Consider the following 26,978-nt stretch of genomic DNA (forward strand, 5'->3'; position numbering starts at 1 on the left):
TGGCAATGTGCCACCTCATGGGAGGCTCGCAACGGGTTTAAGGAAATCAGGGCACTCCTGTTCCTGCTTACAGGGATGGGTCTAGAGGTGGTCATGTGACAGTTCAGCCAATGACACTAAAACAAAATCCGCTCAGGGGATTCTGGGAAAGATTTTCCTCCAGGATGAAAATGCTTCCTCTGTCCCCACCTATCTCCCTGCTTTTGCGCATCATCATGCAAGGACCTGATTCCTGGAGGGAAGGCAATCATTTATAACCCAAACTGGACAAGCCCAAGGATAACAAGCCAGCCCTCTGAGCATGGCAGCGTGGTGCCTGGCGAGGTGACCCAGGTGAGCTTCCGAGCCCCCCAGGGTTCCCAGATGACTTACTGTCTGAGATCAATGCCCATCTTCAGGGTTTCAGCAGACATTCTGCTCCTTTCAGCCAAAGTGTCTTTGTCGTGCCTTCATGATATGTTATGGGCTGAATTGTGTCCCCCCAAAATTCACATGTTGAAGGCTTAACGCTCAGGACCTCAAAAAGTGACTGTATTTGGAGACAGCATCTCTGAAGAGGTGAGTGAGTTAAAATGAGTCTGTTAGGGTGGGTCCCATCCAGTAAGATGAGGAAATTTGGACACGCACAGAGACACCAGGCATGTCCACAGAGAGGGACGACGGTGTGAGGACACAGCAAGAAGGAGGTTGTCTGCAAGCCAAGCAGAGAGGCCTCAGAAGAAACCAGACATGCTGACACCTTGATCCCAGCCAGAAAATAAATTTCTGCTGTTTAAGGCACCAGTCTGTGGTACTTTGTGGTGGGAGTCCTATAAAACTCATACAGATATCTACTGTGATGATCAATTTCTTACCACCGTTATAAAAATATCCTTATCTCACCATGTAATTGTTCCTGGGGTGGGGTTGGGATCTGGATGGAGAGGGCTCGCCCTGGTTCTTCAGTGTTAGGTAACAAGGCGATGATATCAACCCAAGACGGGCCCTCTTGGGGTCCTCCACCCATTGACGCATCCACCCATTACTTCATTCAATAAAAATCTAGCACACATTCATCACGCCTTGGAGATGTATGGAATTGTCACAGAGTATCTGCTTTGAAGTCAGGCTGCCTGGCTTTGCTTCCTAATTCCATCTCTTAGTAGCTGTGTCACCCACAGCAAGCTAGTGATCTTCCCTGAGCTTTCTCATCTCTAGAACGGGCGGTGAGAGTGCCCACCTCATGGGATTATGTAAGCCCAGAACGAGCTGGTGCAGGCAGAGTGCTTCGTAAAGCACTTGACTCAGAACACGGATGGGGACCATTGCTTTTCTGAACATACAAAATGGACAAGAAAAGAGAACAAGGCCCTGTTCTCATTTATATAATTTCAATATAATCCTCCCAACAAACCTTGCAACATAGATATTGCCATCCTATGTCATTGCCATCCTGCTTTGCAGAGTAAAGTGAGGTTCAGAGGGAGCATGTGACGGTCATCACAGTTTTTAAACCGCAGGGCTGAGGTCCCAGCCCAGGTCTTCTGATCGCTGAGCCCCGAGCTCTCTCCTTCCACACCCGAGCTGCCGCCCCTGGCAGTGCAGTTTTTCCCGAGCCCTCGGTGTGTGCCAGACATTCTCCTTTAATCCTCACAAGGATGCAGCTTTCACAGCCTACGAATAAATAACCCTGACACGGATATACATGTTTAGACCAGACAGCAGAACAGACTGGCAAGTTTTGATGGGACTTGCTGGAAAATGTGGGTCAAAGGGAAGTTCTTCTGACAGCATGGGGAAGAAAGGGTAACAACAGTGGCTGATAATGGTTTGGGGCCAGGTGCTTTGTTAGGCCCTTGACTTACAACCTGGAGATTTCGATATCATCATATCCCCATTTTACAGTTAAGGAAATGACAGCTCCAAGAGGATAAGAAATATACCCCAGACGCACAGAAAAGGGAAGAATGTGAGTCCGGGATCAACTCAAACACGTGGCGTCTTCCCCTGGACCAGGCTTCTCAATGCCTGCTGCACGCGTTAGAATCATCTGGAGACATTTTTTAAAAATGCTGAGCGTTGGGCTCCACCTTCAGAGATTCTGAATCAGTGGGGCTGGGCGCTGACACTTTTAAAGGCCCCAACCAGGTGACTGGAATGCGCAGCCAGGATGGAAGCACAGACCGACCGGGCGGCTCTCAGGACTGAGCGCTGAGATCCTGGGAGGGGTCTCTGCCCAGACCTGACAATCATTATACTCAGCTGGCCGCATGAAGGCCCGTTCTCGTCCCTTACTCCTCCAGAAAGGGAATGGCTGCTTCTTCCTTTAACGTGAGTGAAGATGAGTTCATTAACTCATCACCCAGCATTCACAGCATCTTGAATATGGATTTTAGGCCATGGCATCGCATTGAGATGCACAAATATAGGGAAACCCTAAAATCAAATACAGGCATTATCTCTCCCTCCTGATAGGCCAGGAAGTTAAGCTGAAGTTTGCTTTTGACTGTTCCACATAGGTCCTGAGTAGAGGTTTTGGTTCCCTATATTTGTTGTTTAAATGGGTACATGAAATGTTTTGTGTTTACTACTCCAAAAAAGAAATATAATGAATTAAGTTGCTCTTTACATGTGATTTTTTAAGGCGATGGAGGCTCAGGGACCTTTACCAAAAACCAAACAAAAACCTTTCCCTGGGGCCGGCCCAGTGGTGCAGCGGTTAAGTGCACACATTCCTCTTCGGTGGCCCCAGGCTTGCCAGTTCGGATCCCAGGTGCGGACATGGCACTGCTCACCAAGCCATGCTGTGGCAGGCATCCCACATACAAAGTAGAGGAAGATGGGCACGGATGTTAGCTCAGGGCCAGTCTTCCTCAGTAAAAAGAGGAGGATTAGTGGCAGATGTTAGCTCAGGGCTAATCTTCCTCAAAAACAAAAAACAAAACACAAAACATTCCTTCCCATCTCAGCCAAAGTAGTTCCCGTGATGCAGCAGGAATAAACATGATTGGCATGCTCTTGGCTCTCCTAATTCCAAGTGTCTTTGATGATCCTGACCGTCTCTCTTTGTCAGGATCATAATATGTCTGATCATAAACCATCTCCACCTCCTGAGTTGGATTATTTCAGACAACACACCTAAGCAGAATGCACGGCTAAATTATCCCACCAATTTAAACCCAGCAACAAACCAGCTTTTCTTGGTTAAGCCAAAAGTGAAACTGGAAAGGGAGAGTTAGGGCTACAGTAAGAGGATTAGAGATTAGCTAGGACACATGGCTGGGGAACTGACCTTTGACCAAACATAAATAATGCCAGCGCAGCTTTCCCCGTGCCCGCGAAGAGATACCAGGCCCACAGAGAGGGAAAAATCAAAGCGGCCACGAGGGAAAGGGCAGAGGGAAAAACGAGTGGCATCAGGAGGGAGGGAGGGAGAACAGGAAGGGAAGAAAAGGAGGGGCCGGGAGCAGCTGCTCAGACGCAAAGGAGCGTCTGTTCACTGTCAATATCACTCGCACCCGCGCCCCGTGCTATGGATGTTGGATTTGGCAGAAATAAGAAAGAACAGCTGGAGCCTGTGAGGGCCAGAGTGACAGGTGAGCAGTTGGTATAAATAATTGGCTCTTCTTTTATGTTTACATGTACACTTCTTTCCTGTTTATAAAAGTCACACTTATTGTAAATTATTTTTGGAAAACCTGGAAAACAGTAGATCGGGGGGAAATGACCCATAATCCAGACACATTCTCTGAAAATCTAGGTGTGCTTTTATACATTTTAACTCACAGTTTCCAAAGAGAGTCGTTCTCACTATTTCTAGGGGAAAATCGCGGGATTGCTGCAAACGGCATATAATCAGCGGGGTGATGCTGCAAGATGTGGTCCATTCCAAATGCAGGATATGTCTGTGCATATGTGTGCACCCTAAATTAATTTCAAAATGGCACGAGAAGCGTGGGTGAGCTCCCACCCCTGCACACGCACTGAGCCCCACGTGATCGCCTCTCAGGTGCCCCCAGGTGTGATTCGGCGCCTGAGTGCTGCAGGGCCAGGGAAACAGACCAGGAGTGGGACCCTCCGCAGGAACGTCCCCTCGTGGGCTTTGTGTCTCCTTTATCTCTCTGGCTTTCTCCTGCTCTTCTGTGTTGCCGCTTTCCTGGTGCTGTCTTGTTTGGACTTTAAGAGCAGTGACTGTCCTGAACTCCCGGGTCCCAGAGTGGAGCCGGCTTAGTGTTGTGGGAACGGCTGAGTAGGTCCGCTCAGGCACACGGGCACTTTCCTCTTTAAAGGCATGGACAGTGGGAGACAACAGCGTTCTTTGTGAGGAAAGTCAGATTGCAGCTTTTCAACCGGGGCACAGCCCTGGCGGCTTTTGAAACAAAAAATAGCTTTTTTGTACATTTTTTGTGATTACAAAAGTAATGTACAATTTATATCTATATGTGTGGGTATATATTACATATATATGTATATGTATATATGTATATACATATATATAGTTTGGAAGCGCAAAGGAGAACATAGAGGGAAATAAAAGTCAGCTATATTTCCATCTCTTAAGCTCTATTCATATTTGAATCTGTCTTTGAGTTTTTTGGGTTTTTTTTTTTCTGAGGAAGACTGGTCCTGAGCTAACATCTGTGCCAATCTTCCTCTATTTTATGTGGGACACCGCCTCAGCATGGCTTGATGAGCTGCGCTAGGTCTGCACCCGGGATCTGAACCTCCAAACCTGGGCCACTGAAGCAGAGCACATGAACCCAACCACTACACCAGGGGGCCAGCCCCTTCTTTGAGTTTTTAAACGATAGCTACAGATAGTACAAAGATAGATTGATAGGCTATAAATATAAATATTTTTTTCAAAAAACATACACATTTACTACTAATTTTTTATTTTAAAAAAGGATTCTACAGTACCTGTCCTTTCATGCTCTGGGGTGCCGTGAACATTTTGCTGTTACACCTCCCTTCACACCCTGTGTTTAGTGACTGCATGGAAATCCTTGGGAATTTTAAAAAACAAGAATCCTAGAACCTGCAAAGCTGAATGGATCCCTCCATCTACATCAGCTGTTCCCAAAGGATGGTCCCCAGACCGGCAGCCTCAGCATCACCCAGGCACTTGTTAGCAACACAGATTCCTAGTCCCCACTCCAGACCCACTGAAGCAGACACTCTGTGGGTAGAGCCCAGAAATCCATGTTTCCACAAGCCCTCTGGGGGCTTCCAAGTGTGAGGACCACAGCTATAAATCACACTGCTCAGCAGATGTGAAGCTGAGGGCTAGAGACGGGCAGCGACATGCCCGAGGCCAGGCAGCCATCGGAAGACGGGTGACTCTCGTGCAGGCCTCCAGCCCTGGGTCAAGTCTAATCAGTGGGTCAGCGTCCACTGGCCCACAGCTACCTAAAGGTTGTGCCTGTGTGGACACGTCTGCCCAGGGAGGCCAGGCCACGGCTCTGGCTTCATGTCTGGCTGTGCGTTATTGGCTGAGACCTCCTGGGCAAGTTATTTAAGCATTTCCTGCCTCAGTTTCCTCTTATGGCAAATGAAGTCATTGTATACCTACCACAGAGGGTTGCTGCAATGATGAAATAATTGAATCCACCTTGAACAGAGTGCCTGGCAAGTAAGTGCCAATCAACGTTCTTCTCATTATAGCTGGAGCTCTTATTATGTTCTCAGATTCATCTCCGGCTGCTCTGCCTCACCTGCTCCCTCTCCTGTGTCCTGGGTCTCTGTGAAGTGTTCTCCCATTCACTTGGTTGTCCTAGGCATGAGGCTTGCCTGGTGTTTCTGAGTGCTACCCTCCCCTACGCCCCAAATTTAGTCAAACTGAGTCCTGTCAGGTCTCTAGCCTCCAAGTCTCTGCTCCATCTGTTTTTCTCTGTCCCCACCACTGCCACCCACGTCCTCTCTCTGGTCTTCCTACCTCCCCTTAGCTCTTCACTCTGCCCTGCCATCCACACTCCACACCACAGAGACTTTTTTTTTCTTTTGCTGAGGAAGATTCACCCTGAGCTAACATCTGTTCCCAATCTTCCTCTTTTTGTATGTGGGTTGCTGCCACAGCACGGCCACTGACAAATGGTGTAGGTCTGCACCCGGGGAACTGAACCTGGGCCACTGAAATGGAGCACACCAAACTTAACCACTAGGGCACCAGGGCTGGCCCCAGAGACAACTTTTGAAACCTCAAGTCGGAGCATATTCCACTTATACAAAATGTCCAGAATAAGTAAATCTGTAGAGGCAGGAAGTAGATTAGTGGTTGCCAGGTTCTGGGGGGAAAGGGAAACGGAGAGTGTCTGCCCAAAATGGCTGTGAGGTCTCCTTTGGGGACGATGAAAATGTTCTAGAGTTAGATAGTGGTGACAGCAGTACATCATTTTGAATGTACTGAAAACCTCTGAACCGTACACTTTAAAATGGTGGATTTTATGTTATGTGAATTTTGTCTCAATAAAATAATCACAAAATAAAAACCCGATGCTGTCATTCCATGATAACTGTCAAAGGTGTCCCGTTCCTCTGAGGCCCAAATCAAAGCCCTTGGTGTGGTCTTGTCGACCTTTGCCACTTGACCTCTGCTTAAGTCCCCAGACTCATAACTTAATGACATCCATGCTTGAAAATCACCGCTCAGTCTCATGAAGCAGTTTGCACATCCCCTGGTCTTTGAACTGGTCTTTGATCTCTTGGTTCATGTTTCTCCAGAGATAAGAAGTCAGGTGTAAATAGTTTATTTGGGTCGTGATGCCAAGCTCAAGTGGGAGGGAAGCCAATAAAAGGGGCATTCTCAAGCCATTGGCCACCAGGAGCCATCGGAGCTGAATGCTCTAGGCATCATGTAGAACATGCTTGCGTTGTCCCAGCTGAGGGCCAGGGGTGGTGGCGTTTGTTCCCCCAACTCCCCATCCATTGTTAGGCAAGAGCCACTTCCCAGGGCATTAATTCTCCAAGGTGCTCCCAGCTTGTCTGGTGTGTGGGCTGAGCAGCTCCCACGGTGAGAACAAAGCCCCCAGGCAGAGAGCTGCAGCTATTTACAGAAAGCAGCCTTCAGGGGGACGTGAATGCCAAGGGGACACGGGCGGGCCACCAACAGCATCTGCTACAGCCCCCTATCTCTAGAGCAGGACTGTCCAACAGAAATAGAATGCATGCCATGGGTATCACTCTGAGTCTTCTGATAGCCGCACTCAAAAAAGTAGAAAGAAATAAGTAAAATGAATTTTAATGGTATATTTTATTTAACACAACATATCCAAAACACTATCAGGTCAACATCTAATCAATATTTTAAAAATTGCTGATGGGATATTTTACTTTTTTTTCATACCAAGTCTTTGAAATCTGGTCCTGTTCCATGCAGCACCCCTGCAGAGCGTGTCACATGGCCTCTGTGACAGCGTATTTTGAGTGTCTGTTGATTCCTCCGTCTCTGTCTCTCAATGGATGGTGAGCATCTTGAGGACCGGGGTGATGTCTATTCGTCTTGGTGTCCTTGGTACTAGCACAGTACCAGGCGTGTTTCCGGAGATGAGTAAACAGACGGATGCAGAGAGTGGTGTTGGGGCTCTGTGGCCTCCATTCCCTTCCGCGGCCATTTCTTCTGGCTTCTTGGTTTGGACGCGGAAACTGAACATTCTTTCCCTTAATAGGCAAGATTCCAACATGGCTGCAGGGAATGCTGCTTCGCAACGGGCCTGGGATGCACACAGTGGGAGAGACCAGATACAACCACTGGTTTGATGGGCTGGCCTTGCTGCACAGCTTCACCATCAGAGATGGTAAGAACCCTGTATTGGTTTGCTGTTGCTGCTGGAACAAACGTCCACAAATTGAGTAGCTTAAAATAACACAAATTTATTCTCTCACAGTTCTGGAAATTGGAAGTCTAAAATGGGCTTCACTGGGCTAAAATCAGGGTGTTGGCAGGGCTGTGTTCCTACTGGAGGCTCCAGGGAGAGAATCTATTTCCTTGCCTTTTCCAGGTTCTGGAAGGCGCCTGCATTCCTTGGCTTGTGGCCCCATCTCTGCCTTCAAAGCCAGCAGTGTAGCATCTTGCAGTCTCTCTATCTCTCTCTCTCTCTGTCTTTTTCCCTCTCTCTCCTTGCTTCTGTCACTGCCAGAGAAGGAGTGCTCTGACTCTGACCCTCCTGTCTCCCCCTTATAAGGACCGTTGTGATGACATTGGGCCCTCCCAGATAATCCAGGATAATCGCCTTTATCGAGATCCTTAATTTCATCACATCTGTACCGTCTCTTTTGCCACATCAGGTAACATAGTCACCAGTTCCAAAGATTAGAACACGGTCATCTTGGGGAAGCCATTATTCAGCCCACCCTAAGCACAAACCTCCCTGGAGAGGTGCCAAGGTTCTTTTTCAAAGAGCTCAACTTGCAAGAGAATTGGCATTCTCCATGAGGCGGGCAGGAGCGGCTGGAGACTGCAGGCTTTGGAATCAGACACACGTCAAATCCAAAAAGGAAGACTCGAGCTGAAAAGAGCCGAGCTGAATGGCTTGCTCCCTGGGCGAGAGAGAGTCAGGTCACTCAAGCCCCAAGCTTGAGTCAGCGGCTCTCCCTGAGCGGACTGAATATGGGGCAGAAAGGAGAAAGTGCCACAATGAGGGCGAAACCCTAAGATCAGGTGACTGGCTCAAGAGTGGATTGTGACCTGTTTGCTGTTGGCCCTTGAGCTGGCTTATGTCACACGAGCACGAGGTGAGCTCTGGTCCACGAGGTCCAGGATGGGTTGCATGAGGCTTTAGCAGGCTCAGAGTCACACGGTGAGCAAATTCATGTCCAAGTGCTTCAGCTGGGTGAGATTTTTCTTTAACCCCTGTGTTCCGGCATGGCAGACTACGGTCACTCCGCCACCCTCGGCCCTCGGTTCCTTCTCAGTATAAAGGCTTGATCTTCCCCTTTGGAGAACTGTGGTGATGACTAGAAGTACTGGGGGCCTAGCAAGGGCCTGACACCTGGGAGATGCTCAGTCGGTTACAAACCACCATCATTGTTGCCAGGTTTGAATCCCAGATCCACCATCCTAGCTCATAGGTACCCAAGCTGTGTGACTTTGGCCAAGTGAAGGACCCTCTCTGTGTCTCAGTCTCCCGTAGAGTCTCTTACAAAATGAAGATATTCGTTGCATATCGCAGAGAGCTGCTGTAGAATTTAAATACACTAATATGTGTAAGGAGCTTTGTAGAATGTCTGGCACGTAATATGTACTTGATAAGCATTAGCTATTCTTTTTGTATAACTGTTATTTCTTTCAAGTCAGTCGGCAATTATTTTTTGAGTGCAGACTCTATGCCAGTGACTTGCTCTGATATTTCATGAATGGAGACAACATGTGTGAAAACCATGAGCTCTGAGTTTGCAAAAACCTACAGATTTTACTGAGACTCAGCTACACAGGGGGTGTTGCGTATTTCCTGACAGCCCTAAGCCTCAACGATGCCCTCCTTTTCAGACAGAGTCACTAAGGCTTCCTGGGGAAATGAACGCCGTTCTGGCTGAGGTGTGGGAGAGGGCAAGGTACAGTGGCTCCTTTCTGTGTGGCCCTGCCTCACCGGTCCTCCGCGGTGCATTTCCCATGCTCACATTAACGATGGGTGGGAGTCTCCTTGTCCCCTCTTTGCAGACATAGAAGTTGAAACCTTAGAGAGGTAGAGCGACTTGTCCAAGGGCACCTATGTAGGGCTGAGATCCGACTTTTGTTGTCTGGAGTTCAAGTTTGCAACCACCTCCCCTGTCCTAACCCCAGCACACACACACACCAACTACTTGAGAAATGGCAGGTTGCTTAAGTGACCCCTCACAGCTTACTGGGTGGTGGCTCCCGCCTCCTTCCATAGAGACCAGGAGGGACGAGGGCACCGGCAGGGGATGACGGAGCCATGGCTGTCTTGCAGAAGCTTGGCCATCCACCAAAACCCCTGAGTGGGATAAATAGGCAAGTGACCAAAGCCATCCCATGCTGCTTAGACTTTCTCAAGGCTTCTAGTAGGTTTTCAAACTAAAAATCCATTGTCAAAGGTAAGTAGCTGTTCTGTATCTTTTTATGGGCTGGTCAGTCAGGTGCAGCCGCAAGAGGAGGCAAGGAGAGGCTCAGGGGACAGGAGCACACGGCGCCTCCCAAGGCCACATGGGATAACACCAGGGGGTCAGGAGGCAGCAGACAGGAGTGGGGTGAACACTCAGGCTGGGGCCATCACTGGGGTTCCCGTGAGAAAGGCAGACAGGGCGGAGGGAATGGTTTAGGATGGGAGAGTTTGGATAACACCCTCAGGCTTGGGCTCTAGCAGTGGTCCCTAGGTGCCTGCTACCTGGCCCTGATGGTTAAGGCCGAGGGATGCTGCCTCCTGGGGTGCGTGGACCAAGTGGAGGAGGTCTGGCCCTGGGCTGGTTCGTTTGCATATCAAAGACTTGCTGGGCCCCTTGCCACCTCTAGGAATTGGCTAATCCAGGGAGAAACAGTCTCTCCCCAGCCAGAAAGGTTTCTTAAGATGTTACAACATCATAATACACTGAAAATAAAAAGTATACACAATACAGCAGCATGAAAGACTCAGTCCTATTCATAATCTGGAGCTGGCTGGAAGATGAGAAGTATGGAGAGTATGCCCAATATCACGCCTTCCCTGTCCTGCTTCTTTTTTTTTAGTGAGGAAGATTGGCCCTGAGCTAACATCTGTGCCAGTCTTCCTCTACTTTGTATGTGGGATGCCACCACAGCATGGCTTGATGAGTGGGATCCAAACCTGGGAACCCTGGGCTGCCAAATCAGAGCATGAGAATTTAACCACTGCACCACCGGGCCGGCCCCTTCTCTGTCCTGCTCTTGAACCCAGCATGTGTCAAGGGTGTATGCCCTCACTCTGCTTTGTGATGATCAGTTTGTCATTCTCCAGTACAGGGTGGAGGGCCCCAGAATGCAGGGTTCCTGTTCAAATGGTTGTATCTTCATCACCAAGCATGGGGCCCAGCCCAGAGGGCACTTGGAAGCTCTGTATGGAGCTAGAATGGTATGGATGAGGCAAAGACAGTTTCGGTAGAAGGAAGCAACATGTCCCAACCCATCTCTTTGTCACTCGCCTCAGGAGGTGCTTGCTGGCCACTTGCCTAAGTTCTTTGTACCCATCCACAACTCAGCCCTCACTACAGCTCCTGAGGAGGGTACCCCTGCTACCATCTTGATTTTACAGATGTGAGTCTAAGACCCAGACAGGCCAAGGAACTTGCCCAAATGCACACAGCTGAGAAACGGTGGTGGTCAAATACAGACCCCGTGCTCTCCAAATCCAGAATCCCGAGTCCTAACCATTATGCAGTTCTGCTCCCTTTCCCCCTTTCTGCCAGCTACTGTCTCTCCCCATTTCTCCAGCCCAATCCTCTCGAGGCTGCCAGATAGCCAATGTTGGTGCGTCACGGCCTGGCCTCATTTCTCCTCTCCTCTAGGACTCTCAACGGCTCCCCATTGTCTAGCAGTGGAAATATAAAACTGAAACTTTAAGCCCTACTACACACGATTCTGGAGGGCACGCACAGGGCTTTCAGGGTCCTCTGATTTGCAGAGAACCCGAAGCCAGTAGTTCCCAAAAGGTGGTTTGTGGACCTGCTGCCTCAGAATCCCCCAGGATGCTCCTTGAAGCTGCAAATCCTGAGACCCCACCCAGGGCTTGAGTGACTCATAATCCCAAGGAATAGAGACAGAGCGTCTGTGTTTCTAATGCATTTCCCAGATGACCCCGAGCACACTGAGCTTGAGAAGACCTCCCCAGTGGCCCTCCTGCCTGGCTGCCCATCCCACCCAAGACCAAGCTCATCAGAGAGCCACGGGATGGGGCTCAGCCTCCCATAATCTTTTAAAAGCACCGGGTGACTCCAGTGTACAGCCAGCATGGGGAAGCTAAACTAGCGCCAACCAACGAGAAAAGACTCTAGAGCAAGAAAGCGAAAGACAGAAACGTGGTGTGTGGCCTTTGGCAGAGGCTAGGAGAGGGTAATGCTGTAAAAACTCACAAAGATTTGAATGGAAGAGGCAGAGCCGAGAAGGAGGAGCCGGGGAAGGGCGTGGGGGAGCGCTCTTTTCCGTAAGTCTAAAATTACTGCAAAGTAAAAAATGTCCTAACGCAGGCAGAGAGACGAGTGCACCCGGGTCTCCCTCAGCAATATATTCGATCATTTTCTACGGAGAGGCGAGGTTGTTGTCCCGTGAAGATTTGAACATGTGAATTCCAAGAGCCAGGGTCACCAAGATTTCGAGGCGAAAAGAGCTCTCAAGAATTTAACATTTCTGAAACTGACTTTTTCAATTGTTATAATTCCAAAGTAGCCTTTTGGAAAGCTTCCTTTGAAAACAACACACATATACATAAATATATGTGTTTGTGTGTATATAGAGAGAGATATATAGATCCCGCCCCCACCCCCCCAAACTATCAAACGGGAACCAGTTCTCAAAGCTCCCAGCCAGAAGCCTGTTTGTTTACTCGTGTCCGTTTGGAAGGAATGTGGCTAATTGGGCTCTCCCTCGAGCAGGGTGGTGGGGAATGCATGGTCCTCAAAGTTGAGTGTCAGCTTGAGCAATTCCAGAGACACATTTTCCTAGGGCCCCCAGGGCTCCGTGCTCTGGGGCTGGTTGTTTATAGGAAATGGGCCGCCTGCCGACAACCAGCCTGGGCCCTGTGTTTACATTTCAAGTGAACAGAATTCAGCATTTTAGGCAAAGCACTACAGGTCCCAAAGCACCTTAGCCAGCGCCTGTGGGTGGCGACTCTCAGAGAGAGTGACCAGCAAAGGACAGGCTGGCTCCGGGGAGACCAGTGGCCCTAAGGCAGGTTCTGTGTAGCACGCGGCTGAGGACCAGTGGGTGTGGCCTCACCGACCACAGGTGAGTCTTCCTGTCTCCAGGATTTTGTTGGACAATCCAGCAGCCATCACTTAGCAAGCGCATGCTGTGTGCCAACGGGCCAAGCTCCTTCTGTCATCCCATCTCGTTTAAAACTGCCAGCCCTAGTTGGGGAGGACTGTGTGATCCCCAACTTCCAGCTGAGATAACTGAGGCTCAATGAGATGAAGAGACCCGCCCAAGGTCACAAGCCTTGGACTGGGACTAACCCTGGAGCCAAAGCCTTGCCCACTCTACCTACTGCATCTCAACAGCGGATGTGGCCTTTATTGAGCACCTACTATGTGCTACATGCTTTACAGGCTCCAACATCACATCAGCTCTGTAAAGAACATGTGGTCCTCACGTCAGAGCAGAGAGGACTGAGCCCTGATTCTGACACAAAGTCAAGGGCACGGCCAGTAGATGAGAGCAAGGGTACACATCCACACGGCATCCACGTGGAGACCTGAACCTCCTCAGGGGTAGAGATCTTGCCTGTCCTGCTCACCATTATATTCCCCACTTCCTGGCCTTTCAAGGTGTTTAATAAGTACTGGTTGAATGCATGAACCTAGCGCCCTGTTAACCCCGGAGCCAGGGCCCCTGACCATCCCTTCAGATTTCTTCCTGCTGCCCCAGGAACAGAGTTCCCTCTACTGAAATATCTCAGAGAGATGCATTCACAGTAGCCACCTCCCAAAAGATGTTTGAGAAGAGGATAGATGATTGTCTGCCCCTTAGGGACACACGACTTGCCTCCCGAAGACTAGAGAAAGAACTAGAAGGTCTTTCATGGCCTCTTCCAATTTTATTATGATTACCATTACCGTCATTGTTATTATTTCCGCAGAAGTGCACAGGTGGAGTCATTACCGCTGAAACATCCGCTCACATCCTTTGGAGATGGATGGGAAGACACAACCCCAAGACCAAAACTGGTCAAGGCTGTTAGAAGTCAAGATAGTGGTTCCCCTGCGGGAGAGAGGCTAGAGACTGGACGAGACATGAGGGGGCTGCCTGTTTCTTGATTGGGATATCGTTTACAGGGGTAGCTTCAGTTTGTGACACTTTATCAAACCGTACAGTATGGCAGCACATTTCTATAGGTGTATTTTTAATAACAAGGATCACGCAGAATGGTCATACTGACTATGGTCGCTGTGTCAATCTTTGAATCCAGTTTACCGCTCACTAGCTGAGTGGCTTAAGGCAAGGCACTTAATCTCTCTGTGCCTCAATTTTTTTAGCTGAGAAATGGGTCTGCAGGGCCACTGAGCACCCAAACCCTTTGTACTTCATGTGGTAAGAACATCTAAGCCCGTCATTGCAGCAGTGGATCGATGATGGGCACTTCTCTGATCAACCTTTTTTTACGGGAACAAAATATCAGTATGTCCTGAGCCCTAATTTTTTGCGTATTATAATTGTACCAACATCGGAAGTGTATCTTATACTACCGCAAGAAATGTGTTCCTTAGGGGGGAAAAATCGATGTAACGTCACTTGCTAATTAAAAGCAAAATCAAAGAAAACAAAAAAATCCAGAGGTTTCAAATTGCCCACCAAATGAAGTTCCAAAGCCTTGGTATTCGCAGTCCTGCGGACCCGCTGGGGCCCCCACCTCACCCTCATCTCCTTCCTGCTGTTCCGGAGCCCCTACCTGCTGCTCCAGCCCACCTGACCCAGCTCCTGCGGGAAGTGGGCTGCATTCCCCACCTCCAGGCCTGTCCTTACAGATTGCCTGGGAAGAATGAACGGGAACACCCTACCCTCTCTCCTATTCCTGCCCCTCAAGCTATGGTGGTCAAATTTTACTCATCCTTCAAGGGCTATTTCAAGTGCCACCTCCTCCGCGAAGCCTCTCCTGATCCGTCCATTCCCAGCTAGGCCTCCTCTGCTCTCTCCTCCCTCCCCCCTCCACTCCTCCTTTCTCTCCTCCTTCTTTCCCCAAAAGGAACATGTGAGCATGTTATATGTTACTCTACCTGGTGAAAGGGTCTTTACAGTTGTGATTAAGTGAAAGCCTCGAGATGGGAGATTTTCCTGGATTATCAGGGTGGGCTCAGTGTAATCAGAGTTATCTCGAGGGAAAGAGGAAGGCAGGAGGGTCAGAGTCAGAGAAGATGTGACAACTGAAACAGAGGTCAGAGTGATGTGGCCACCAGCCAAAGAACGCAGGCAACTTCTAGAAGTGAGAAAAGCAAAGAATGGGTTCTCTCCTGGAGCCTCCAGAGGAACCAGCCCTGCCGACACCTTGATTTTAGCTCCGTGAGCCCCATTTCGGACTGTGTCTTCCAACACAGTAAGATAACAGGTTTGTGTTGTTTTAAGCCACTAAGTTTATGGTAACTTGTTACAGCAGCAAGAGGAACCTAAGGTTGGTCTTGATGGGCTGGTCCAGAGTCTCTTCTTTTATGCCATGAGTCGGATTGTCTCTGGTGTCTAGGTGAATTAGACACCAGCACCTGGGCTGACCCTCCTCCGCATGCAGGATTGGGTGTTAGGTCACCCTCCGGTTGCAGTAGGTATGAAATGCTACTCCAGGGGCTGAAATTGCCCATGGAAGGCTCCCAGGACTGAACCAGGCCCTGGGGAAACCCAGCCCAAGTGTGAGGCCTTCTGGACCAGTCCTCCAAATGTGGACCTTACCTGGAGGGATACCAACATGGCGGAAGGGATGGTCACGGCCTGGGTCAGTGCCTCTCTGCTGAGTAGTGCTGGGCAAGGTGACTGAACCTCTCTGAGCCTCAATTCCCTCATCCGTAAAACAGAGCTAATAGGAATACTTACCTGCCGTGTTGTTGTAAGTCTCAAGGGAAGGAATGTGTGTGAGAGCACGCCCCCAGCGCTCCTTATATGGGGCACACACATTAATGGGAACTGTCCTCGTGGACTCACCCCGCCTTCCCCCGGTAAAACCCCTGGAATGGCCGAAATCGACTTTAAAGCCCTGTAAAGGGGTCCACCTGGAATGATTCCGCTGCTCCTCTTTCAGGTGAAGTCTATTACAGGAGCAAATACCTGAGAAGCGATACCTACAACGCCAACGTCGAGGCCAACAGGATCGTGGTGTCAGAGTTTGGAACGATGGCCTATCCGGACCCCTGCAAAAACATATTTTCCAAGTAAATGTCCATTTTGAATCTGGTCGTGCTTTTCAATATCCTTAATGATCAAAACAACCAGCATTCGCATCTCTGCTCATTCTCTTTCGGGTGGATGAAAACCTGCCCATGGTTGCCTGGGCTCATATACGCTATGCAGTTCTTGACCACTGACAGCAAGAGAGGCAAAACGCATCTGACAGATGAGTGGTTATTCTCCCACATGACCGGTAGGAGAGCAATCTGGAATTATCTATCTAAATTACCAGTATACGTCCCCTCAGTCTAGAGGGACACTTGCTTGTGTTTGAAATGACAAATGCACGAGGTTATTCAAGGCTGCGTTATTTGTTACAGTGAGGAAAATAACCCAGATGTTCATCATCAGAGGAGTGGTTAGATAAATAACAGTAAGACTATACAAGAAAATATCAGGCAGAAGCCAAAAGGAATGAGGATGCTCTCTATGTATTGAATGGAAAGATTTCCAAGATATATTGTTAAGTGGAAAAAGCCTATAGTATGCTATATGTTGTCTACAAAAGCAGGAGGAAGTCTAGATTTATTTTTGCTTGTATGTGCATAAGGAAATTCACTGGATACATAAGGGAGGTGGGAAATTGAGAAGTGGGGGAAAAGAATAAGGGAAGACTTTTAGCTGTATATATTTAAATGATCTGGGTTTATGATGCATGTAAATGTATTACATATTGGGCAATTAAATTAAATTGTTGGCCAGGGGATCAGCTCTGCCATCGGTATCTCTTATAACACTCTTTAGACGTAGAAGAGTCATGAAATGTTCGGGGTAGACTGGCCCAGAAATGGAGGAGTGCTTCTGCTCTTCCAAAACTGACATCATCTCTCCAGTTCCAGTATCCACTGCTGGGGCTGCCACACAGCAAGCATCCAACTCACATTTGCAGATGGGGGAGGAGCCAGTAAGAGGGGGGGAGGGGGCGGGAATGAATTTAAAACGGGGACCTGGGAGGCATCCTTGCTGTTGCACTATTTGCCAGTAGGGGGAGCACTAACCAACACGTGGATCCAGAATTTTTCTTTCTTCCTGCTTTGAGTTCGCCTTGTAGTCGAATTAATTTTGAGTTCCTAAGTCATAATTTGTATGCTTTCCTTTTTTAAAAAACTAATTTCCTGGACAAATTTGAGGCAACCAGTATGGACTCACTTTCCTGCCAAAAGGGGGGTTTTGCTAGTCTGTGGGGGCCATTATGGGTACATGTATGATTTCTGTAGAGCTGCTTAAGATATTTCAGAACAACCCACCAGCTCTTGCTGCTTCTGGTGCAGGAGACCTTTGGATTTTTGAGATCCCAGGAGGGCTCCACTGGCGGCCATGTTGTCCCAGCTGACTCACTTCTTAGCTGATTCAACATGTTAGGATCTTTGGGCAACTTGATATCTGAGTCACCAGGATTCCATCAAATGACCTGTTGGGACCCAGTGCTTTTTCTCCCTTAGTTGAAGTAGAGTGTTGTAAATAGTAGGAAAACCAAAGTCATCTCGAGCAGAACTTTCCAGCTGGGTGGACACAGCCATTGACCCCGTTGCTTTGCTGTCCTCCCCAGAGCTTTCTCCTACCTGTCCCACACCATCCCCGATTTCACAGACAACTGTCTGATTAACATCATGAAGTGTGGAGAAGACTTCTATGCGACCACTGAGACCAATTACATCAGGAAAATCAACCCACAGACTCTGGAAACCCTGGAGAAGGTATCAATGAATTGACAACCGGTATCACTTCCTGGTTCATGAAAAGATCCCCTGGGCGAGGCCAGGTGGCCCGCAGGAACCTACAGGAGGAGCCCCTCCTCTGATGCCCTTGGATCTTAAGCTTCCCCAGCACAGCAGTTAGCACTAGAGTCTAAGTTCCCTGCGGGCAGGGACAGCATCGTTTCATCATTGTGTCTGAATTCACTCCTAGGGCTCCCATAACAAAGTACCACAAACTACGTGGCTTAAAATAACAGGAATGTCTTCTCTCACAGTTCTGGAGGCTGGAAGTCTGAAATCAAGATGTCAGCAGGGCCCTGCTCCCTCTGAAGCCTCTAGGGGAGGATCCTTCCTTGCTTCTCCCAGCTTCTGGTGGTTTCCAGCAATCTTTGGTGTTCCTGGCTTGTAGATGCATCACTCAAGTCTTTTATAAAGATATAAATCATTGGATTAAGGCCCACCCTAATCCAGCATGACTTCATCTTAACTTGATTACGTCTATACAGACCCTCTTTCCAAATAAGGTCACATTCACAGTTCCTAGGAGTTAGGACTTCAACGTATCTTTCTTTTTGGAAGACATAATTCAGCTGATAACAGGGTCTGTAGTGCTTGGCCTTGAGTGGGAGCTCCATGGGAGTGTGAATGAATGAATGTGCTGGAACACCCAGGACTCACTCCCAGCAGCCTTACCTTGTATTGACCTGAAGAGGGAGGCATTAGGCAGAGAGCAAGGGTACAAAAATAAATGCCCACGTAGATGCCTTTCCTGGGCAGGATCAAGTCAACACTTTCGTGAAAATCAATAGACCTGCTTTTAGTTTTCTCCGGCCGGCTGTTCGAAGCCTCGATGTCTCCGTAATACATCTTACCCATCTGTTAAAGGCAGTGCTTTTCTTAGCTGTCAAATTGTGTCCAGCTCCTTTTAAGCGAGGTGGCGTGGGTCCAATTGATGTATGCTTTCCACAACGCTACAGAGAGGAAACACTCAGAGAGAATGGAGAATTGCCTGACTTTTGGCCGGAGGCTGTGCTATTCTGGGGGAGGAAGGGCGGACAGTCAGTTCCCCGGCTACCCCATTGTTCTACGGTTGTGGCCTGTTCCTAGTGGGGGTCATTATTGAGCTTGTTAATCCAGTGTCTTTGACCAAATGTTTTTGTAACCTCTCCATTCCCAGAATAATCCTATGAGAGAGTCCTGGAGATTTATGCCTCTGTGGAATGCAAAAGGAGAGAATTTAAATGACTTAACCAGAATGACACAGAGCAGTAGCCAAGATTAGCTCTAAGGCTGCCTCTCTGCCCTAGTGGTTGCTCATGGGTTGCTCTCTGCAGTGAGGCATCCCATCTCTGTGCCTGCTGAGGACCCCAGCAGGGCCAGGGGCAGGATCAGAACAACTGCCACGGAGAACACACGCAGCTTGTCAACCCTCCTGCAACTGATTTGCTCTAGGAGCCCCCCGTGAGGTTCTATCAGGTCGCAAGAGCAAATGTCCTCTTTAAAGGTGAAGTCTGCCTTATTTTCAGATCAGGAGATGCGCAAAAATAGACATCATCTCTCCGAACCTAGAATCAGTCAGCTTTTCATGGGATTTCATTCTCTCCCATTTTTAAAACCAGGTGACTGTCGTATTTTGCAGGTTGATTATCGCAAGTATGTGGCTGTAAATGTGGCAACGTCACATCCTCATTATGATGCAGCTGGAAATGTTCTCAACATGGGCACATCCATCGTAGACAAGGGGAAGACAAAATATGTGATCTTTAAGATCCCTGCCACAGTACCAGGTCGGTCATTCTGGGATATAGTGAAGCACAGATTCGAAGGGTGGCTCCTTCTGAAGAGTTCTGATTTTAGTTGACGATGCAAGACTGAATCTGACACTTTCCCTCCTAGATGACTCAGATGACCATGAACTCACTTCTCTCCTTTAGGAGAAAAGAGGAGCTATGGGGCTTCCTCCTAGAAGAAGTGAATTCCTTTACTATTCTCACCTCTTTTTCTTTAGGCTCCAGCTCATTAATTCATTAATTTACCCATCATTCATCCATCATCTGTCCATCCTTCCTTCATCATCCATCTACCTGTCTGTCCATCCATCCATCTATTCATCCATCCATCCTTTCATCCATTTATCCTATTTTAACCTTTTCTTTAGGCTCCAGTTCATTACTTTATGCATCATCCACCCATCTTCCCACCCACCCATTCATCCATCCATTTATCCATCATCCACCCATTCATCCACCCACCCACCCACCCTTCCTTCCTCCCTTCCATCCATACATCCGGTCATTTTTTCAGTCTTCTGACGAACTTTTGTATGTCAGGGCTGTGCCTCCCACTTTCGTCCCAGCACCTGAAGCCAGGCTCCCGGCTTGTTCAGGGAGCTCAGCCCTGCTGGGTTATCCTGCAGATCTCCACCCTGTTCTCTGGGCCTTCTGGACCTTCTCCATTTAGGGCTGGGATCCTGGAGGGAAGCCCAGGCCAATTGTAATTGCACGTTCCTGAGGGGGAGGAGGGTGGGGCTCCTAGCCCTTATTTGTCCAGGACCCTCCTGGGAACCGCACCCAGGAGACCAGGCCTCTGAGGGCAGCTGGAGACAGTGCAGAACCACAAAGGTGCTTGGCCTGACCTTCTGGTTTAGGAAAACTGGTTTCCATCTGTGATCTCTGCTGGCTCCCCCACCCCTCCCCACCCCCGAGTCCTGTCAAGCTTCCTGAGCAAATTACCAGGCTCTGCTGACAGATGGGAGTCCCTGAGGTCAGAAGGTACAATGAGTATTCTTGTTAAATGGAACTCCCGTTAATTAAGCCAATGAAGGGATGTGGGGTCTAGCTTGGAATCCTAGAGCATCAGACCTGGGGATGGTCCAAGCATTCGAGTTTGCCACCTCCTATTGCAGAGGAGAACTATAAGGCCCAGGGGAATCAGGTGACATGCCCACAGTCACGCAGCTTACAGGGCGGCCACCAGCTTCATGCAAGCAGCTCCCCTCCGAGCACCGGCTCCATGTGGATGGCTTCCCTGGAATTCACACCCGTCTCCTGCCTCCAGGGCCAGGGTGCTTTTCGTTTCAATTGCTTTGTGTTCCATTTGTTTGGGGAAGAAAAGAGCTAACCCATAACCCCACAGCAGCCCTCCCACCAGCCAGCTGTTTACAATGTGCACAGGTGGCCACAAGAAAGGTGGGGACGCTTGCAGATAACTCATTATAAACCAGCCCCGGGCCTGGGTGGGGAGACCATTTGGCCAGTGTGACTCACCCTTGCAGAGGAAGAAGACTGAACGTATACTGAGCACCTCTGGTGTCTGGGCGCCGGGCGAGGTGCTGGACTACTCGGTGGTTTCATTCTGTTCCCTCCCTTCCTTCTGTGTGTCGGAATCCCTAATAACAGAGGAGGTAGCCAGGCTAAGCGGGCTGTGTCTTCTTCCCTTAGCCTTGTGCCATTGGCCATAACGATAGACCATTCCGTCAACCCTCAGTTTCCCATCTGTGAAATGGGAATCACACAGCCTACCTTGGCTGTCACAAGATAAGAAAAAGTCCCTCAACGTAGCAGATACTTAGTCTCATTGCCAGACGTTTCAGAATGGGCAATGCCAAGAGAAATTCGCGGAAACCCTATGAAATAAATTGACCTTATTGGTTCTCAGCCAAATATCAACACTTAAGCCCGGGAAGCTGGCCCAACACCTGGGAGCTTGATAGAAATGCAGAACGTCAGGTCCCAGCCATGCCTACTGAGTCAAACTCCACATTCTTTTTTTTTGAGGAAGATTAGCCCTGAGCTAACATCTGCTGCCAATCCTCCTCTTTTTTTGCTGAGGAAGACTGACCCTGAGCTAACATCCATGCCCATCTTCCTCTACTTTATATGTGGGATGCCTACCACAACATGGCATGCCAAGCGGTGCTGTGTCCGCACCCGGGATCCGAACCGGCAAACCCCGGGCCTCCAAAGCAGAACGTGCGCGCTTAACCGCAGCACCACCGGGCTGGTCCCTGAGTCAAACTCCACATTCTGACGTGATCCCCAGATGATCCGTGTGCACATTTAAGTTGGTAAACATTTGTTGTAAAGGACCCCAGACTAAATACTTGAGACTTTGCAGACCCCACGGTGTCTGTCGCAACTGCTCAACTCTGTCGTTATGGCTCAGAAGCACAAGCAGTATGGACCGTGCGTAAAGGAGGGTCCTGTGTCTCAAATAACCTTCATTACAAAAGCAGGTGGATGCTGGGGTAGCCCCGGGGCTGTAGTTGTAGACGCCTGGCCCAGAGGTCCAGTGGTTCAGGTGTTTCAGGTTGTAGAACCAGGTGTCCCCAGGGGGTGGGCCTGGGTGGGAAGGGCTCCGAGCCTCTGCCCCTGTGTCAGCCGGGCAGCAACCCTGTCACCGGTTGACTTGTTGGCTCTTATTCAAAGGTTCTTCTTAGGCCCAGGTCAGTCTGAGAGGCCCAGCTGCGGGTGACGGTGGCGTTGTCCCGGGGCAGCTAGGTCCTGCTGTTCCTGAGGCTTGCTTTTCTCTAGAGGACAGGAAGAAGGGGAAGAGCCCCTTGAAGCACACGGAGGTGTTCTGCTCCATCCCCTCCCGCTCCCTCCTCTCCCCGAGCTATTACCACAGCTTCGGATTCACCGAGAACTACATCATTTTTCTGGAGCAGCCTTTCAAGTTGGATATCCTCAAGATGGCGACTGCATACATCCGGGGAGTGACCTGGGCTTCTTGCCTGGCTTTCCATAGGGAGGACAAGGTAAGGACCTCCAGCCCGGCTGGGCTGGCATACCCTGCAACACGAGGACAGCCAGAGCGAGGCGTCCCCAGAAGCAGACTCTGAGATGGAGGTCGGCTTGTAGGAGATTTCTTACAGAGGGAGAGAGTGAGCTACTGTGCAGTCTCCCGGGAGGCATCAGCCAACCTTCCAGAGAGTTCTGAAGCTGCGGTGGTTCTTCAGAGTGGTCCTGAGTTAGGGCAAGGGGGCCAGGCCTTGATGCCCCCAAGTCAATAAGTCAATAGAGCAGAATGTCCTTGGACGGGAGTGTGACCTTGGGCAAGGCGGCTCTTATCAGTCGGGCAGTCTCCACTGGCCCAGCAGCAAAGCCCAGTCCTCACGGGTATCTGGGCTCCTCCAGCCTCCCCTGTCCATTGACGTGGTCCTTACAGCCTCCCTGCCACCACTGTGTACTGTCGGGGGGGAAGAGGTGTCATAGATTATTAAGACAATATAGTGGTAGAGCGTTCCTCCAGAAGGTACAACAGAAACATCTTCCATTCAGGCACATGAGCGCTAAAAGTATGTATGTGTGCATGCATGTGTGTGTGTGCGTGTATGTACGTAGACCCGTATAGACATATGTGCGTGTGTGTATATGTGTGTATGAATATATGTATGCATGCCTATTATATATGTATTTATTTATTTGCTGTTGTTACTTGTGAAAAACTCAAGTAATTCTCAGTGTCATCTATTCAAATACTACACAAGTACAGAAAGCAACACCTCAAGTCCCCTTCCCACCTCCCCGTCCCCAACACTCGCCACTCCAGAGGGAGCCATCGCTGTCCCCCCTGCTCCTCTTCCTAAGGATCATGTACATCTTTTTTTTCCCCCAGTAATTTTATTGAGATCATAATGGTTTATACCATTGTGTCATTTCGGGTGTAGATTATCATTTATCAATTTCTGAATAGACTTCATCGTGCTCACCACCAGTCATCTATTTTTCATCCGTGACCATACATGCGTGCCCCCTTGCCCCTTTCACCCACCCCCCAACCCCCTTCCCCTCTGGTAACCACTAATCTGTTCTCTTTATCCTTATATTTGTTATCTTCCACATGTGAATGACATCGTGCAGTATTTGTCTTTCTCCGTCTGGCTTATTTTGCTTAACATCATACCCTCAAGGTCCATCCATGTTGTTGCAAATAGGATGATTTTGTCTTTTTTTCTGCCTCAGTAGTATTCCATTGTATATTTATGCCACATCTTCTTTATCCGTTCATCCGCAGAAGGGCATCTAGGTGGCTTCCACATCTTGGCTATTGTGAACAACGCTGCAGTGAACATAAGGGTGCATGTATCTCTTTGGAGCATTGATTTCAAGTCCTTTAAGTACATATGCAAATATGTGTCCCCTTTGTGGTTGGCCACCTCTTTAAGGCCTATTCCCTCTTCTCAGGGAGGAGAGTGAAGTGTTTGAGGGATGGAAGGGGTTAGGTGAGGTCCCTTCTCTGCTCAGAACCTTCTAGTGATTTCCCCTCTTTCTCAGAATAAGATCCAAAGGGTCCACTCACCTGCCTAAGTCCCCACGTGCCCTCATCCCACCACTGACTCCCTGCTCACTCAGCCTCCTCCTGCACATCCTGCGCCTCCTGAATCTCAAACCAGCCAAACACATTCCTGCCTCAGGGCCTTTGCATTTTGTGTCCCCTCTGCCTGGAATGTTCTTCCCCAGATGGCTTCCTCCCTCAATTAGTCTAGGTCTCAGCTCAACACCCCCGATGCCAAGGCCTTCCTTGAGGAACTTCCCTATAACAGAACCCCAGGCTCTCTCCACCCTCTGTGCTGCTTGTTTTCCTCAGTAGTGCTCATCGTCCTTGACACATTATACATTTGATCATTGACTGCTGGCTTTCCCTGCACCGGAACATAACCCCCATGAAAGCAGGAGCTTGGTTTTATTTTCTCTTTCCAGTTCCCGACAAAGTGTCTGACGTGTCGTAGGCCCTCTATAAACATTTGTGGAGTGAATGAGTGGGGCCAGGGGCCGGCAGGAAAGCCAGCTGAAGTTGGGTTTGCTCTGCAGCCATTTCCCAGACACGGCTGAGGAACGTCCCATGCGCAGGGGTTTCTGGGCCCTTCCAGGCTTCAATGTGTGGCCCCTGGGGATTCCCTGGCCTCGGAGAGTCCCACAGTGACAAGAGTTCGTGCCCCTGGGGCGGGACAGAGAGCCTGGGGAAGAGCTTTGGAATTCACTTGGAAGAGAACTTTCTGAAAAGTGCCTGTGGCTGACGCAGGGATTGGGGTCATGAGAAAGAAAAGGCGTAAAGAGAGAGAGAGGCAAATAAGCCGGGAGGAATTGGCAAAAGAACAGCCTGGAGTAGTCCCTTCCTCCCTCCCTTTCAGGAGGGTGGTTAGGCCAGAGCTGCCGAAAGAAAGAAAACACCACCCCCTTTTGGATTAGGCAACGGGGCTGCAGATGTGGCTAATTACCACCCGGAGTGATGCCGCCTCGTGACCCCCAGACGTGCGTGCAGAGGCCTAATGCGCTGGTACCCACGGAGGCTCAGTAACTAGCACCGGGCACTGCAGCCCTCCAGGGCAGGGGGCGTTGCCATGACAACCACATCCAGGCGGAGCTCTGCAATGGTGGAGGTTGGAGAGAGGACCCAGAAGGGCAGACGTGGTTTGGCAGTTGTAGGGGCTCCCACGGTGGATGGAGCCCAGGAGGCCCAGAAGGCTGGCACCTGGCAGGTTCTCCCCAACTCAGCCACTGCCAGGGAGCGGGCCCAGCTGGAGTCACAGTCAAGTGAGGGGGGTAGGGGGACGGTGCACTCTGGCGGGGGGGGGGGGGGGGGCCTGTCCTGCTAGAGAGGCAGAGGCCCCAGCAGCAAAGCTTCCCTCCGCTCCATCTGAAAGAGATGCCACAATGACAGCTGCCATGACTCAGCGCTTCTGAGGCTGGCCCTCTGGAGGTGGGACACACAGTTTCAGAATGGGGAAGGGGCGCTCCAGGGTCACGAGCTAGGGCATGGTGGGGCTGCCTTGTCCTGACCCCAATGCCACAGTGCCAGGCCAGCCGAGGGAGAGCTGACTGCTGGCTGTGCATCTTCTTCCAGACCTACATTCACATCGTTGACCAAAGGACCAGGAAGCCCATGCCAACCAAGTTTTACACGGACCCCATGGTGGTCTTCCATCACGTCAATGCCTATGAAGAGGACGGCTGCCTCCTGTTTGATGTCGTCGCCTACGAGGACAGCAGTCTGTACCAGCTCTTCTACTTGGCCAACCTGAACCAGGACTTGGAGGAGCACTCCAGGCTCACCTCCGTACCTGTCCTCAGGAGGTTCGCTGTGCCCCTGCTCGCGGCCCAGGTAACGCGGGAAAGAGGCGGGCTTCTGTCCCAGGGCCCCGTGAGCCCGCCTGTCAAAGAAGCGACGCCCTGGTTTGATTGACACAGAAATCCAGAATGAGCTGTCCTTAAAGGAAGACAGAAACGTTTTCCATCGTTTTGGAACATATTCAGAGTAGAAACTTTAGAAAACACAGATTAAGTAAAAAGGAAAAAACATCCCCATAAACCCATTGTGGCTATATTTGTATTGCCTCCTAAAGCCCTGTCTCCATATAGACAGATAGACAGATATAGATCTGTAGGGAGATATATATGTACACATATATATTAATATATATTACATATTGATAACGCTATTAAAAATTATGTACAGTATGATTTCCTTCTCTAAAATTAATATATATTAGTTCTAAAATAATATATATATTAATTCTAAAATAATATATATTTAGAATATATATGTATATATTAATTTTGTACATATAATAATTATGTACATATATATTACTTTAAAATATTTAAATAGTATTTAAGATATGTTATTTTTAAAATAAAACATTAATATATAATATAATATATAATATAATATATAACATATAATATATTTAGAATAGATATGTAAGTACATATTAATTTACATATAATAATGCACATATGTATTATTTTAGAATTAATATATACTATTTTAGAATTAATATATATTAATTTTAGAGAAGGGAATCATGCTGTACATAATTTTTAACAGGCTTATTGAGATGTAATTCACATACCATACAGTTTACCCATTTTCATTCGTTTAAGTATGTAACTCAATGGCTTTTATTATATTCACAGTTGTACAACCATCACAACAATCAATTTTAAAACGTTTTTGTTACCCCCAAAAAACATCCTGTACCCCTTAACTATCACCCCCATCCTTCCGTTGCCCCAGCCCCAGGCAGCCCCTGGTCTCCCTTATGTCTTGAGGGTTTGCGTCTTCTGGGCGCCTCGCCTACGTGGAACCACGCGCTGTGCGGCCGGTCGTGTCTGGCCTCTCCCACTGAGCTCGCTGTCGGCGAGGCTCACCTGTGTCGTAGCACGTGTCAGAACTTCACTCCTCTGGGCGGAATAGGGCCGTACTGTTTTGTGTACTGCTTTTTTCCCCCGTTTGTGCATCTAAACATCTCT

General features: G+C 49.1%; 1 protein-coding gene across 2 annotated transcripts in view; it reads left to right on the forward strand.

The window, feature by feature from the left end:
• Positions 1–3,295: 3,295 nt before the first annotated feature.
• BCO1 (beta-carotene oxygenase 1) overlaps positions 3,296–26,978 on the forward strand; it is a 36,308-nt gene continuing 12,625 nt past the window's right edge. For both annotated transcript variants that reach the window (XM_008525821.2, XM_070612369.1), the window contains exons 1-7: positions 3,296–3,575; positions 7,644–7,772; positions 15,882–16,011; positions 17,577–17,724; positions 19,364–19,511; positions 22,257–22,480; positions 25,570–25,827. In XM_008525821.2, coding sequence (XP_008524043.2) covers positions 3,512–3,575; positions 7,644–7,772; positions 15,882–16,011; positions 17,577–17,724; positions 19,364–19,511; positions 22,257–22,480; positions 25,570–25,827 — 1,101 coding nt within the window. In that variant the 5' untranslated portion in view covers positions 3,296–3,511. The remainder of the gene's footprint in view (positions 3,576–7,643; positions 7,773–15,881; positions 16,012–17,576; positions 17,725–19,363; positions 19,512–22,256; positions 22,481–25,569; positions 25,828–26,978) is intronic.

Source organism: Equus przewalskii, chromosome 3 (assembly GCF_037783145.1).
Source record: "Equus przewalskii isolate Varuska chromosome 3, EquPr2, whole genome shotgun sequence".
NCBI lineage: Eukaryota > Metazoa > Chordata > Mammalia > Perissodactyla > Equidae > Equus > Equus przewalskii.